At 40.5% G+C, this 13450-nt stretch overlaps 1 protein-coding gene across 1 annotated transcript in view; it reads right to left on the bottom strand.

Annotated features, from left to right (window-relative positions):
* CHST8 (carbohydrate sulfotransferase 8) overlaps window positions 1–13450 on the bottom strand; it is a 201638-nt gene that overhangs the window by 150139 nt on the left and 38049 nt on the right. The window contains exon 2 of the mRNA XM_058813697.1: window positions 9040–9266. Within this exon, the coding sequence (XP_058669680.1) occupies window positions 9040–9148 (109 nt within the window). The 5' untranslated portion in view covers window positions 9149–9266. The remainder of the gene's footprint in view (window positions 1–9039; window positions 9267–13450) is intronic.

Below are 13450 nucleotides of genomic sequence, written 5' to 3' on the forward strand. Positions count from 1 at the left end.
ATTCACACAGAGCAGCAGTGATTGCTGCCTGTAATCTCTCCCGTGGTCTGATTTAGGGGTATTAAGTTGTGCAAGACTTCATTAACAAATGAAGACAAGTCAAACAAGTCAAGAAAATAAATGCAACAAGCTGGAAATTGCTATGTAGGACCTTGGCCCTTGTGCTCTACCGACAGCTTGAGAAAAGGAGACATCACTCATCAAGTGACCAGTTTCCTCTGTTTAGGTTTGTGCTTTCTGTCCTCCTGGCCACAACAAGATTTGTGTGTGTTCTCTGCTTCCATACCAGCCACTCTGCCTGCACTGGGTGCAGGCCATCCAAAGACTCCTGGAAATTCAAGCCTGAAGTAATTCTAAAGCCAAAATCCCTTTCTTTGTCCCAAGCATCTTCTGCACCACCATTACAGGAAGCTCAGCACTACCAAATGGAAGAAGAAGGGTAAATGAATTATAATACAGAAGGAACAGGGCAGTGGAGCACCCTTGAAGGATGGGGAATTTCATTCTCACCCTGCTTTTTTCCCCTCCTGAGGCTGTCCAATCCCAGTTGCTCCATCAAGGGACCTGATGTCCCTGCCTTGCCCCAGGCCCTGTGCACACACATCCTTGGGTTTTGCTTTCCTCATTTAGGGACACCCAAAGTCTGTACACACAGATTTCTTGGCTAATGTGCCACAAGGAGCAAAACATCAGACATACAGTCCCTGTCAAGAGTGATGTGAGAAAATGTGTGCTTTCCAACCAAGCACAGGAGCAGAAGACCCAAAAGACCCAATTTCTGTAGATATGGATGGTGATTGTAAAGAAAAGAGGGAAAGAGCATCTCTCAATTTCCCTGATGTGCAGAAGTGGCAGCACTGGAAGGGCCTGGCAGGAGCATTTTGACCCTTAATCACGACATAGATCTTCTGCAGTGGCTGAGAACAAAAAGTAACAAGGATGGGACCTAATTTCACAAGATGCAGAATGCTCTGACCCTTGGGCAGCAGAGCCCTTGAGGCACTGAAGCAGAATTAGGAGCTGAGGCTCTCAGTTGATGGGGAAGTGCTTTATTGCACTCTTGCTGTGAGATATCTCACACAAGAGGGCCTATACAGAATAAAATTAAAATCAATTAACCACCTTGTGTATCTCAAGTGGTGACAGATCTCAATCCAGTAATTTCTTTTCAAAAACAGATAGATTATTGTTTTGGAGAAAATGGTAAAGATGTCCCCAAGAAGTTTGGTTCACTTTGGTTTTGGTTACTTTGGTTTTTTGCTCTCCTGACTGGTGCTAAAGCAGTAAACTGGCAGTTTTGATGCTGATTCACATAGAAAGCCATAATAGGGAAGAAAGCCACCTTTAATTTCAAGCTCCATGAGAATCATGAAAGGAAAATTAATGTTTACTAAATGAAAAAGGATTATATTGCTGGAGAGAGGAAGTTTTGGTTAAGCTTTTAAGGGAATATTAATAACTTTCAGAAATGGAAACACATATTATAAAACATGTTTAAAATGGCATAAACTGCAGAAAATACAAGAAGTATTTTAAACTGACTTAAGCTCCTCAATATGTTACTACATTTTAAAAATCATGCAAATTGAATGATAGCTGACATATGGGAGGAGGCTTTCTGGTGCAGACACTTTTTCTATAGAAAATTAAATACAGCCTTATATTTAGAATAAATGTTTTGTGGTGAAACTAAAGCCTGCTGATCAACTTTCGCACATTTTTGTAACGCTTCTGAAAATGTCCAGGGGAATCTTAGAAGCATCCAGGCTCATTCCCTGGGAATATACTCTCAGGAATCTGCCATTCTGAGAGTCCTCTGACAGGGTGCAGCTGAGTTTTGCCCATGATGTGCTGCCAAGCACCATAAATGAATGCAGCTCAGAGATGGCAGGTTGTTGCTTTTTTTTTTTTTTTTTGCCAGACAGAACAACAAAGTGTCAACCTCTGACAGTTTTTAAAACTGAGATTTAAAGGAAATATCAAACCTTTTATTATTTTTCTTTAACCAGTCAGAGAAGAAATGCTCACAGAAAGAGGGAGGATGGGGAAATTTGTGGGAGTGAGTCAGCACTACATCACTCTGGCTTTATGCTGATAAATACTTTTGGGATTAATGGCATGGTTTTTATGGCATCAAATAAAAGGGCAGGGGATCTGGTTCAGCCATCTGCTGTGTGTGTGCACCACTGCAATTGTAGCTGCTGCTGGTAATGCACTGGATTTGGTGATAACATCATATTTAATAGGGTTGGGTGTTTTGTCATGGTATCTAGAAGTCCTTAGGTACCTTGAATCCTCTGCAGAGAATTCCCTCTATAAGAGGAAATGGAAACACAGAGTGGGTGAATTGCCTGATATAACACAATCCAGCACAATCTATGAGCAGCAGGGCAAGACAGGAACAAACCACAGCAGCTTTGGATCCCAGTTCCACAGCCTGAACACCTCAGTGCTGTGGCTCCTGTGAAAAACTTGCTGATGGTTAACAAGAATTACTGGTCAAATAAATGCTGGGCTGCCATTTATTTAAAGTATTTAAAGTATTTAGCAGAACTAGTCTCTCTGTTTGTTTTCCAACAAAAACCCCACAAAGCTCCTCTCATTAGATAATATATATAATATAATATAATATAATATAATATAATATAATATAATATAATATAATATAATATAATAGCATAAGAGCTGTAATTGCTTTACTAGGGTTTAGGCTCAAGAATGTTAACAGAAACTAAAAAAAGGAAAGGAAAAGAAAGGAAAGGAAAGGAAAGGAAAGGAAAGGAAAGGAAAGGAAAGGAAAGGAAAGGAAAGGAAAGGAAAGGAAAGGAAAGGAAAGGAAAGGAAAGGAAAGGAAAGGAAAGGAAAGGAAAGGAAAGGAAAGGAAAGGAAAGGAAAGGAAAGGAAAGGAAATGGCTTCTAGCTTCTAAAAGCAATAAGTTGCAAATTGCAGGAAAATTACTTCCCAAATTATACAATGCTAGTTTGTTTTCAACTATTTTCATAGAAATTTTCCATTCTGGCAAACAAATGATGAATGGGACAGCATTATGGAGATGTTCATTATGGAGATGTGCATAGGAATGCAGTGTGGGAGCAACTGGTGTTTATTCTAAGGCTGCTGCAATATTTGCTGTGGCACCCTTGTGGTGTCTCTGTGCCAGCCCTTCCCTACATCTCTCCCTCCTCCCTCTCCTCCCTATCACATCCTCAGTAAAGCAGAAAGTAAAGAGGATGATAGAATAATGTTAGAAAGTGGTCAATGAAGTAGGATGGCAATCACTAGAAAATCTCAGTCAGATGAGTTTCAGGTTTGCTTATATTCATATTTGACTTTCAAATTCTGATACAGTCAGAGTGCAAAGCCATTCTGTGTTTTCACCCTTTAGGAGCTTTTACAATATAGATCATCTGAGATGTATTTTCCACCTTTTTTCAGCTCCCAGATGAGCATGTAACCATATATTCATCTTAAAAGTTCAAACTGAAAACTCTTACAGCTTTGTGAATTCAGTAACCATATGGCAAAAATGCAGTAATATTTTTTTCCCCCACAGACTTATATAGAAGATTACTAATACTTTCTCTATTTTTATATGGCAAAATCTCCTATTAGAAAAGTCTGTGCCATTTTAAAATGACTGGCTGGAGTCCATAGAGCACACAGTGTCAAGTACAGTGTCCAGCCATGGGCAGTGTGGTATAGACATTTACTGTGTCCAATGTGGGAGCAGAGATCCTTCCTGGTGCTCAGGACCTCACCCATCACCACAGCCCTGTCTCCAGCCCATGGACTGCCTGCTCTGTGGCTCTGTGGTGATTGCAATCCACCAGAGATCTCTCAGGATATGCTGTGCCCTTCCATGTCACTGCCATATTTTCTGAAAAATCCTCTTTGCCCAGGATTCTTCTCTTGGGAAGCTGAGAAGCCTCAGAGAGAAATGTAAACAATAATTATCTGATTTGCTTCTACCTGTTTTGCTGCTTCGGAATGTGGTTTGGCCATTGTTTACCAACAGGTGAATGTTTGATTGGTTCCATGTGAATTGTTTTTACTTAATGACCAATCACCATAGCTGTGTCAGACTCTGAGGAGTCAGGCACGGGTTTTTATTATCATTCTTGTTATTATCATTCTTGTTAAGCCTTCTGTCTGTATCCTTCTCTTTCTTTAGTATAGTTTTAGTATAGCATCATATAATAACATATATTATATCACATCAGCTTTCAGAGAACATGGAGTCAGATCCTCATCTCTTTCCCATCCTGGGGTCCCTCAAACACCACATTTCAACTCTCAGTGTTGTTGTTGGTCCAGGTTGCTCTCTCTTGTCCTGCCCAGCTCTCTGTGCTGAAGAAATCTCCTGCTACCACAGCCTGGACAGGACCCTTCTCTTTTGAGCTTCCATTGCCTTTTTCCCAACCTGGAAATTAAACTCGAGATCATTTTAGTAAGGATGTATTATAAAAGAGGATCTTTATTTGAAGGCCTTCAGGGGCAGTTATGGAAAGATGTCCACAAAAGCTCACCCCCACAGGGATCAGTACATATTCAGAGGTTTTAGGAAATTTGCATAATTGATAAAAAGCACCAATTAGGAGGACAAGTGGTGATTCAATTTCCCCCAGGTCAAGCCCCTTCTCTGTAGTCCCCCCTCAGCACCAGCTGAGCTTGGTCCATGAAATGGATCTGGAAGAGTTGTCCTCAGCCTTGGTTCCAAGGAAGAACCCAGACAGGAGAGGAGCCCCTTGTACCCCCCAGGTCTTGGAGCTCTGGAATTTGTTTTGTCTTCCTGCCTAGGGAAAGGCTATGGAAAATTATGGGAAAATTAGCTACTAAACAATAGGCTACAGAGCTACAAATATATGTGCAAAAATACATATGTATTATTATTATTATTTATATTATTATGTATTATATTATATATGTTACATATGGACATATATATAATAATAATATATATACAGAGAACATATAAAAGAAATAAAAGGCAAAACCCAAACCAGCATCAGTTCCAGGATCAACACAGTGGTGGAGTGGCTAAATATTTTGTTAAAGTTTTTTTCATGTTTAATATCTTGTCATAGACAGGAGATTTATGCATTAGCATCAGGATGGGGTTATATGTGTTAATTTTTTCTTGTGCACCATGTGCAAATGTGCTTGACTTAGAACAAATCCTTTAGTATGTCTGTTTAAGAATAATGGCATGATTATTGGAGAAGGCAAGTTTTACATCATGAAATCCTAGAGCTGTGGAATGGTTTGGGGTGGAAGGGAACCTTGAAGATCTTCCAGTTCCAGCTCCACTGCCCTGGGCTGGGGACACCTTTCACTAGTTCAGGCTGTTCAAAACCATTCTGGCCTTGAATACTTCCAGGCATGAAGCACCCATAGATTCTCTGAGGATGTGCCAGTGTCTCACAGGGAAGATTTTCCTCCTTGCATAAGATCCAAGTCATATCTTTCAGTTTGAAGCCATTCCTTCTTGTCTTTTTGTCCCAGGCCCTTATCCCAAGTCTCTCTCCAGCTCTCTTGGAGCTGCTTTAGGCACTGGAAGGGGCTCTGAGTTCTCCCTGGAGCCTTCTCTTCTCCAGGTGAGCACCCCACCTCTCCCAGCCTGGCTCCAGAGGGGCTCCAGCCCTTGGAGCACCTCTGTGATCTCTTCTGGACTCTCTCCAGCAGCTCCATGTCCCTCCTGTGCTGGGGACCCAGAGCTCTGCAGGTGAGGTCTCACCTTAGCAGGGCAGGGGACAGAATCACCTTCCTTCACATTCTGCCAACACTGATGTCCAGCCCAGCACAGGGCTGGCTGTCTGGGTTGCCAGTGCAGGTCAGGTTGAGCTTCTCAGCCACCAAGACCCCCAAATCCTTCTCCTGCTCTTGGTGCACTCTCTGCCCAGCCTGTGTTTGTGCACCAATGCATGTGCAGGGAGCATATACAATTATACATGGAGAATTATTGCAGTAACATTGTGTTGTTGTGTTCCTCTATGGGGTATGACCATCACTCACACCACTCCTCAGTTTTTACCCTCAGTTCCCCCACTGAGAGCACTCTTCATACACACCAAGAAAACAGCTGTCCTAAGTGAAGTCATTGTGTCTTTAATGACCACAGGAATATCTGCTGTATTTAACACATTGCTTTGGGAAATCTGTTCTGCCCACCCCAAATGGTTTTCTGTCTTAAATCTATCTGCTCAGAGTGATGTGTGTTATATAAATAAACTACACAGGCAGCACGTTTGTCAATCAGCAGAAAAGGCCCTACACCCTCTATCCTGGGCACATGTACTTGGTAAGCATTGGTTTCCAACAGATAAATGTAATCAAGGTTTATACGCTCACAGAAGCCAACAGGATGGGATTTTTTCACTTGGAAGATCAGAAGAAAATTGTAACTAATGTTGTGGAAAATTACTTTGATATTGCTTTCTCAGTACAGCATCACAATTAGGTAGCAATGTGAAGCACAGGGAAAGAATAAATGAATAGTAACAAATCAACACAAACAGCTACTGTCAGGAGTACTTTGCTCAGTGAAAGTAATGTAAGCATTACTTAAAGTTTTATGACTGTGGATTTTATACTGGTTTAAGTATTACATCAAGGTCTCACTGTCATGCTTGCTAGGACTTAAACAATCAAGAACAATTTCTGAAACAGACAGATAAAACTGAAGTAGCAAAGTATTTTTATTAATCTTGTTTCATAAGTTGTTCTATCCTAAATTAGAAATGACTGAACATACTAACAATGAAAAATGTCCTTTTGGACAATGCAAAGGTTCCTTTGCTGCTTTTTGGTGGAAAATGAGTGTTAGCAACTTCTCTCCAGCCCTGCTGATTCCAGCATCTGGCAAATGTGTTTCACTACACAGGAAATACAAAAGCAAAGGCTAATCCAGTAAAGCTTTTCCATGCAGAATCTGTTGTCCTAAGTAGCTTAATGATTCGTGCATTTGTTCAATTCTCTCGGGAGAGCAATCAGACAAGCAAATTATAGCAATATCCCATCTCCATTAGAACCAGGCCCCTTTATGGAGGAGCACTCTGAGCACAGCCAGGGAAAGATCCTCCTCAGCACGCCAAAAATGTCATCTGAGGTTGACAGATTTTCACAGGAGACTGTCCAGGAAGGAAATATGCCAGCCTTTATTTTGAAATGGAATTAATGGATATTTTTACCTGTGTTCTTTAAGTCACCCAATATGTTTCAGTGATAACTGGTATCATTCTCAGTCCACTAGGAGTTGAAAGCACTTAACACACATGAAAATCAGCCAAACAGAAATAAAAGTAATTGTATTGAGCACCATTTACTCAAGGGTGCAGTCTGGCTCCTATTAACATAAATAGTAATTGAATGTGAGAATTGAGGAATTGATTACACACCTTTGGCAGTAACAGCATGGTTGGCATGTTTGTGTTTTAGGTATCCACAGCAATTACACATTACACAGTGAGTTTCCCTGCCAGGGGCAGGAGCTCTGTTCAAACTTGCTTTTGTTTAAATATGCTTGGGTGTCCCCTTCTCCAGTTGCACTGCTCTCAAAAATCACTTCCCAGAGCACTACAATCAGCAGTCAGCATTCAAGAGGTTTTTGGCAGAGCACAGGTCAAGATGAGGGACAGACAAAAAAAAAAAAAAAATAGAAAATTGCACTGGTTTTGAGACCACACTAGGAAATCTTCTCTTTCAGGAGCAAAGAATTAACTTTTCAAAGTAAAGTTCCACATTCTTAGATGCGTGAGAGTACTGCCTGCATTTGCTGTCCATACATCTTTCCCCCTTGCCTAAACTACTGGCCAGTTTCAGTCAAATATGGCCAGTACCTCTGCTTTTAATCTATAAACTCTTTTGCATCTAAGCATACAAAAATAAATTGCAAAAGCACTGAAGGAACTAGTTAATTCCCTGCTTTGCACTACACTGCAGATTCATTACTTCTATAGTTTCAGCTGAGTGGCTGCTTTCAAAATTGGTGTGTGTGCAGTTGGACTAAATAAACAACATATTAAAGTACAGACTGTTTAGTGACATGGAAACAAGCACTTAACAAACCTAGACACAGAAATTAGCAATTAATGTAATTATTTAAGAGTTCCCTGTGTTCCAGTTCAGCTTATTTAAAAATGTTAGCAATGATTTTAAATAGACACAGTTGTGCCTGCTGTACGGTGAAGATGTCAAATGAATAAACGTTTTATGAGGCATTTGTTTAGTCAGGGGACAATTTCAGAGCAAACACAGGGGCCAAACCCCAGAACACAGTGGCATTATCCTGGATGAGAGTAACTGCACTGGCATTTGTCTAGGCTCTAAAGCAGCCTCCATTACAGCCACAGTCAAAGAGAAAAGGACTGTAAGTAAATCAAGAGATCTTGGGTGCTTTCCTACTTTTGTGCCACCCTTTAAAAGGAAACTGCTATTTCAGCCCACAATTTTCCAGTTCTCCCATCTCTGTGGCCTTTGTGGCTCTCCACAATTTCAAGTTAGCAGTGCAGGAAGATGACATGTATATGAATAATAGTTATGAAAGGTTTAATTGAAGTTAAGCAAATTAAGTGAATGCATCCTAAAGTATTTCAAGTTTCTGATGTGACTCATTCATAAATCTCTTATTTTGCATCTCATGACACACTGAATACTACATGCAAGTGAAGGCAAATTCAGATTCAGAGGTGTGCATTTCCAGGAACAGAACTTTTGATGAAATCTCTCATTTTCACATTTACAGTGATATAGTTGGTAGCAAAAGTTGATTTTAATTTTAGCAGAAACTTAACTCTACCCAGCTGGACCCTATGCACGTTGGCAAAGGTCCCCGTATAATTAATTAATTGTTTCTTGGAACTGTTTTTTTCAGCAAATTTTTTTAAAAGAAATTGATAATTACTTTCAAGGTAGCCTTCATTAAGCATGACACACCTTTTTTGAGGAATCCTCTGTGAAATATGTAAAACACATTGAGAATATAAGTACAAAATATTGAGCATGAAAGAGAAGCTGATTCAAATAGAAACAGGAATGCTAACCTGGTGTCTGCTGATGAACTATTTCTTCTGGATCCTGCAGGTGAATGAAGACCACGAGCCCAACTGCTCCAAACAGCAAGATGAAGGAGAACATACATGTCAGCCTCATAATTACTGTTCTCAGATCAATCCAGTTTTATAACCCAGGAAAAGAACTGCATGCGATCTCCAGGGCACTCTGCAATCATAGTCCTCGTCCTCTCATCTGGAATTCTGGTGCAATATGCCTACAAGAAGTAAAAAACCAAGTCAAACCAAACTTAGCATAGAGTGCATTTATTTTCCCAATGCAGATCAGTAGATTTAAGTTCTCATTTAGGCCAAATATCTGATTTCTCTAGTATTTCTTTTGTACAGTTAATTGCAATTACCCAGTCTATTTCTGTCCCATCAGTTGTCTTTAATTTTTTTCCTTTTTTTTTTTTTTAATGTAGTAAAGATTATGTCGTATAGGGTTAAAAATTCCACTGGCAGTGGAACTGGTTTCCAAAATGTAACCAGATTTCTCAGTAGTACATTATTGGAAGCAAGGGCTCAGATGGAGGTCAGCAATAGGCTGCAGGGGTAGCAATCACTTTGCTTTCCCAATATTTTTACTGCAAATGTGACCTGCTCTAAAGGAAAGTTTCTGAAGCTGGATTTGTTTACAAAGGGGATTTTAGATACAAAAGGACTGTATAACATCAGTTTGCAAGAAGGATGGGTTGTGGAGAGGTGATGATTCAAAGCAGTTACGTCAGAAAAAGTCTTTAAAGATTTGTTCTTAATGTGCCTGGAATATTTGGTGTTGGGGCAACTTGTATGCTTTTCATGGTTTCCTTAGGAAGCTTTTAATTTTCTGTGGTGTACTGGCATTCTAAATTTCTAAAATGCATCAATGAAGAACATGAGGTGTGAAAGATGAAGTCATTCTGTGACTCTGACTGATAAGGTTATTAACATTATTTAGTGGCAACTATATTTATTCAGTGTGTAAAGCAGCCAGAGCTCCAGGCCAGGAACACTGGGGATGCTTGGATCTTAAATGGATGCAGAGCCCTGCATTCTCTCTCTGCATAAGCAAATTCAGCTTTATTCTCTGTTCAAATTATGGCAGACAGTAATTGTGTATTCTTTTTTTCACCTTAAACTTTTCTCACGCCTTTACAAGTAAAACTAAAAGAAAACATTGCTAAGTTTTTCAGCACTAGCAAAGGCAGGTTGTTACAAGTCCTTGTGCAGGTCCACTTGTGCCTTTTGTGAATCTAGTATGGATGGACATTTGCATTTACTACATATATTTATCTTTAAATGCCAAATGCTCTAAAGCACCAGGGGAGTCAGACTGGCTTTCAAAGTAACTGTGTTCCACTTCCAACCACTGTTATGAGCTCACAGGGAACACAACCCACCCTGTCTCTGGGTCCCTGCAGGGTTTGTTTGGCTGCACAGGCAGGGGTTTGGATGAATGGACACTTCCAACCAAATCCAATGGTGGCAAAGCCAGAACAACTCCAAACTCACACCATCACTTGGTAAATCCAGTCAGAGCTTTCTAAGAATTGCATTTGGTTTTCTGACATACAGGATTTCCTTTCTGGCACCTATTTATGCTCTCTGCATGCCCATGGGGAGGAGGAAGCTCCAACAGGCACAAGGCAGGTGCCCTGCCCGAGGGTTTTCAGGAGGGCCACATGATGAGATGATGATGATGATGATGATGATGATGATGATGATGATGATGATGATGATGATGATGATGATGATGATGAGAGGTGGAGGGGCTCCAGTCTGGCAGCCCTGAGTGCTGCCCCTCCCTGTGGGAATGCCCCCAGCTGGAGGGACACAGAGCTGGTGAGAAATGCAGAATCATCACCTGAGAGGGAGCAGCTGAAAAACATCCACCCCCAAATAACAAGGGTTTATATTTGCTTAGTGGTGAATTCTAAAATCTTTTTTTAATGAATTACACCCTTGAGCAAGTGTGGGTTTCTACAACAATTATTATTATTACCTTAAAATGTGAAACCATTTTCCCTGGATTTCATTTGTTGAAATGTTTTTGTTTGAAGTAGAGGCGGCGTCAAGAAAGGAGATCCCTAGCCAGGTTTTAATTAGTGCAAGAAATGCTACAATAGCAGTTTTTAACAGTTAGAGTGTTTACATTATTCCACATCCTGTAGAATAACTGTGGCCAGGAATACAAAACCTTTTAGGTTTGACATTACAGCCTCTCCAGGACACTTCAAGATACAACAGTAGCAAAGCTAGGTGAAAGCATATATTTGAAAGAATAAAAGGCCACGTTTATTCTTTAATTTTAGTTTCGTTTAAACACTCTAGTTTTGCATAATTAAAGAAAAAACTGCTGCTTGTTGCAAGTAGCAAGCAGAGGAGTCTGAGAAAGAAAGAGATCCTCTTTCCTCTCAACAAAATGATACCTCTCAACAACACACAAACATCAGAGATCTCTAAATTATGGGTCTAATCTTTCCGTCTCCCCATTCTCCTGTAATTATTTTTCCAATCAGTTGACTTTAATTAGCATGTCCTCAGTGAGCAGAGCTGGTGAATGGCAGTGCCTGGTTTAGGGATGCTGAGCAGGTGCTTCCCAAGCCCTCCCAGGCTGCTCCTTGAGCTACAGGAGCAGAGGAACTCTGGAAGCAGTTAGCACTGACTGATAAATGTGAACAAAGTATCCTCATTAAGGAAACATTTCAAAATACCCTTTACACTCCAATCACATCATTTTAAAGATGGATGAGGGAAAAAGCCTACAAAAAACCCAAGTGCAGCTTGACCTCACAGTTTCATCAGGCAGTACTTCCCCAGGCATGTGATGGATGCTTCATGGGGGAGCTCTGGATTGACCCACCCAGAGTCCCAGCATCTGGGGGATAGAATTTGGATCAATCCATACCCTTCAGCTTGCACTTTGCAGTCACATTTTTTAACTGTGCTCCTCACAATGGACAAAAACATATTTTTATAATTCTTGGCATTACCCAGAGTGCAAGCAGATAAGGTTGCAAGCAGCTTCCAATCTGAACTCCATTTCGAGCTGCCCTGAACCTATTAAACAGATGGAAAATGATTCATTAGAATGTGTAATAATGAATTGAAACATCTAACTTCTAATTTATTCTTCCTTATTACATTCCTATGATGGATAAATCTCCTAGGTACGAATATCTATTTTCCTAAGCTTTCCCATTACCAGGGTATGTGACTGCCCTGCACTTGAAAACAGCACAAGTATAAGTGTGCACAGATAGTAATTAGCTCTCAGTACTTTCCAGTTCAAAGACATTTATCAATCACCACAGTACTTCTATGAATTGTGAGCTGAGGAAGCATTAGCATCAGATAGGAGAATGAGTGTTGGATCATTAATGCAAGACTGGTAAGGAAAAAGATGTACAGTTTTAGGTAAAAAAAATCTAAATATGTTTCTGGAAAATGCTTAAATATTATAGCAAAATTTCCAGGCAGCAAATCTTTTCTTTACAAACACAGAAGCAGAACTAATTTCTCCCTGCTCCCAAGCAGTATGGAAAGACCCTGCAAAGATTTATTTAAATCTTCTGACAAAAGTGGCTCCTAAAATAGTGCTATGTAGGTCTGCTTTTGGCAATCTCTGCCTGGAGGCCCAACGACCAAACATTTTCACTGTGAGCAGTTTGCTGTTACAGCACTGCATCAGTCCAGGAAAGAAAACCCCTCTGCTGTTTGGTCCCTGTTCTGAGGTGGGTCAGGCTGCACTCAGGGTGGTGTCTGATATCTCAGGGCTGTTTGTTCATCCATGAATGCTGCAAATATGATATTCTCTGCCTTGTCTGCTGTAACAGGGCAGTGTGAAGAACAGCACTGATGAGATACAATCTAAGGGCATGGTGTAATCCTTTGGTAGAAACTCAGGAGCTGGCCTTTGGTCCATCTAGAACTGGATCTTTCCCTAACCACACTGATGCATCAAAGGAAAGTAAAATAAAACCCTGCAAAGTGGCAGGATAAGCTGTCCCTTTTCCCCCAGGAAAAGCCTTGTTATCTTCAGCTGAGGTCAGTATGAGTGTAGGAAATCTAAGACTTAGAAAAACATGGGATCAGGGTATGATGGTGTTCACAGGGGTTCTTGGATGAGGGAAGAGATGAGGGTCTGACTCCATGTTTCAGAAGGCTGATTTATTATTATATCATATATATTGCATTAAAACTATACTAAAAGAATGGAAGAAAAGGTTTCATCAGAAGGCTAGCTAAGAATAGAATAGCAAAGAATGATAACAAAAGTTTGTGGCTCAGCTCTCTGTACAAGCCAGCTGGGCTGTGAATGATCATTAATTACAAACATCCAACATGGGCCAATCACAGATGCACCTGGTGCATTCCACAGCAGCAGATAACCATTGTTTACATTTTGTTCCTGAGGCCT

The sequence above is a fragment of the Ammospiza caudacuta genome, chromosome 13 (assembly GCF_027887145.1).
Source record: "Ammospiza caudacuta isolate bAmmCau1 chromosome 13, bAmmCau1.pri, whole genome shotgun sequence".
NCBI lineage: Eukaryota > Metazoa > Chordata > Aves > Passeriformes > Passerellidae > Ammospiza > Ammospiza caudacuta.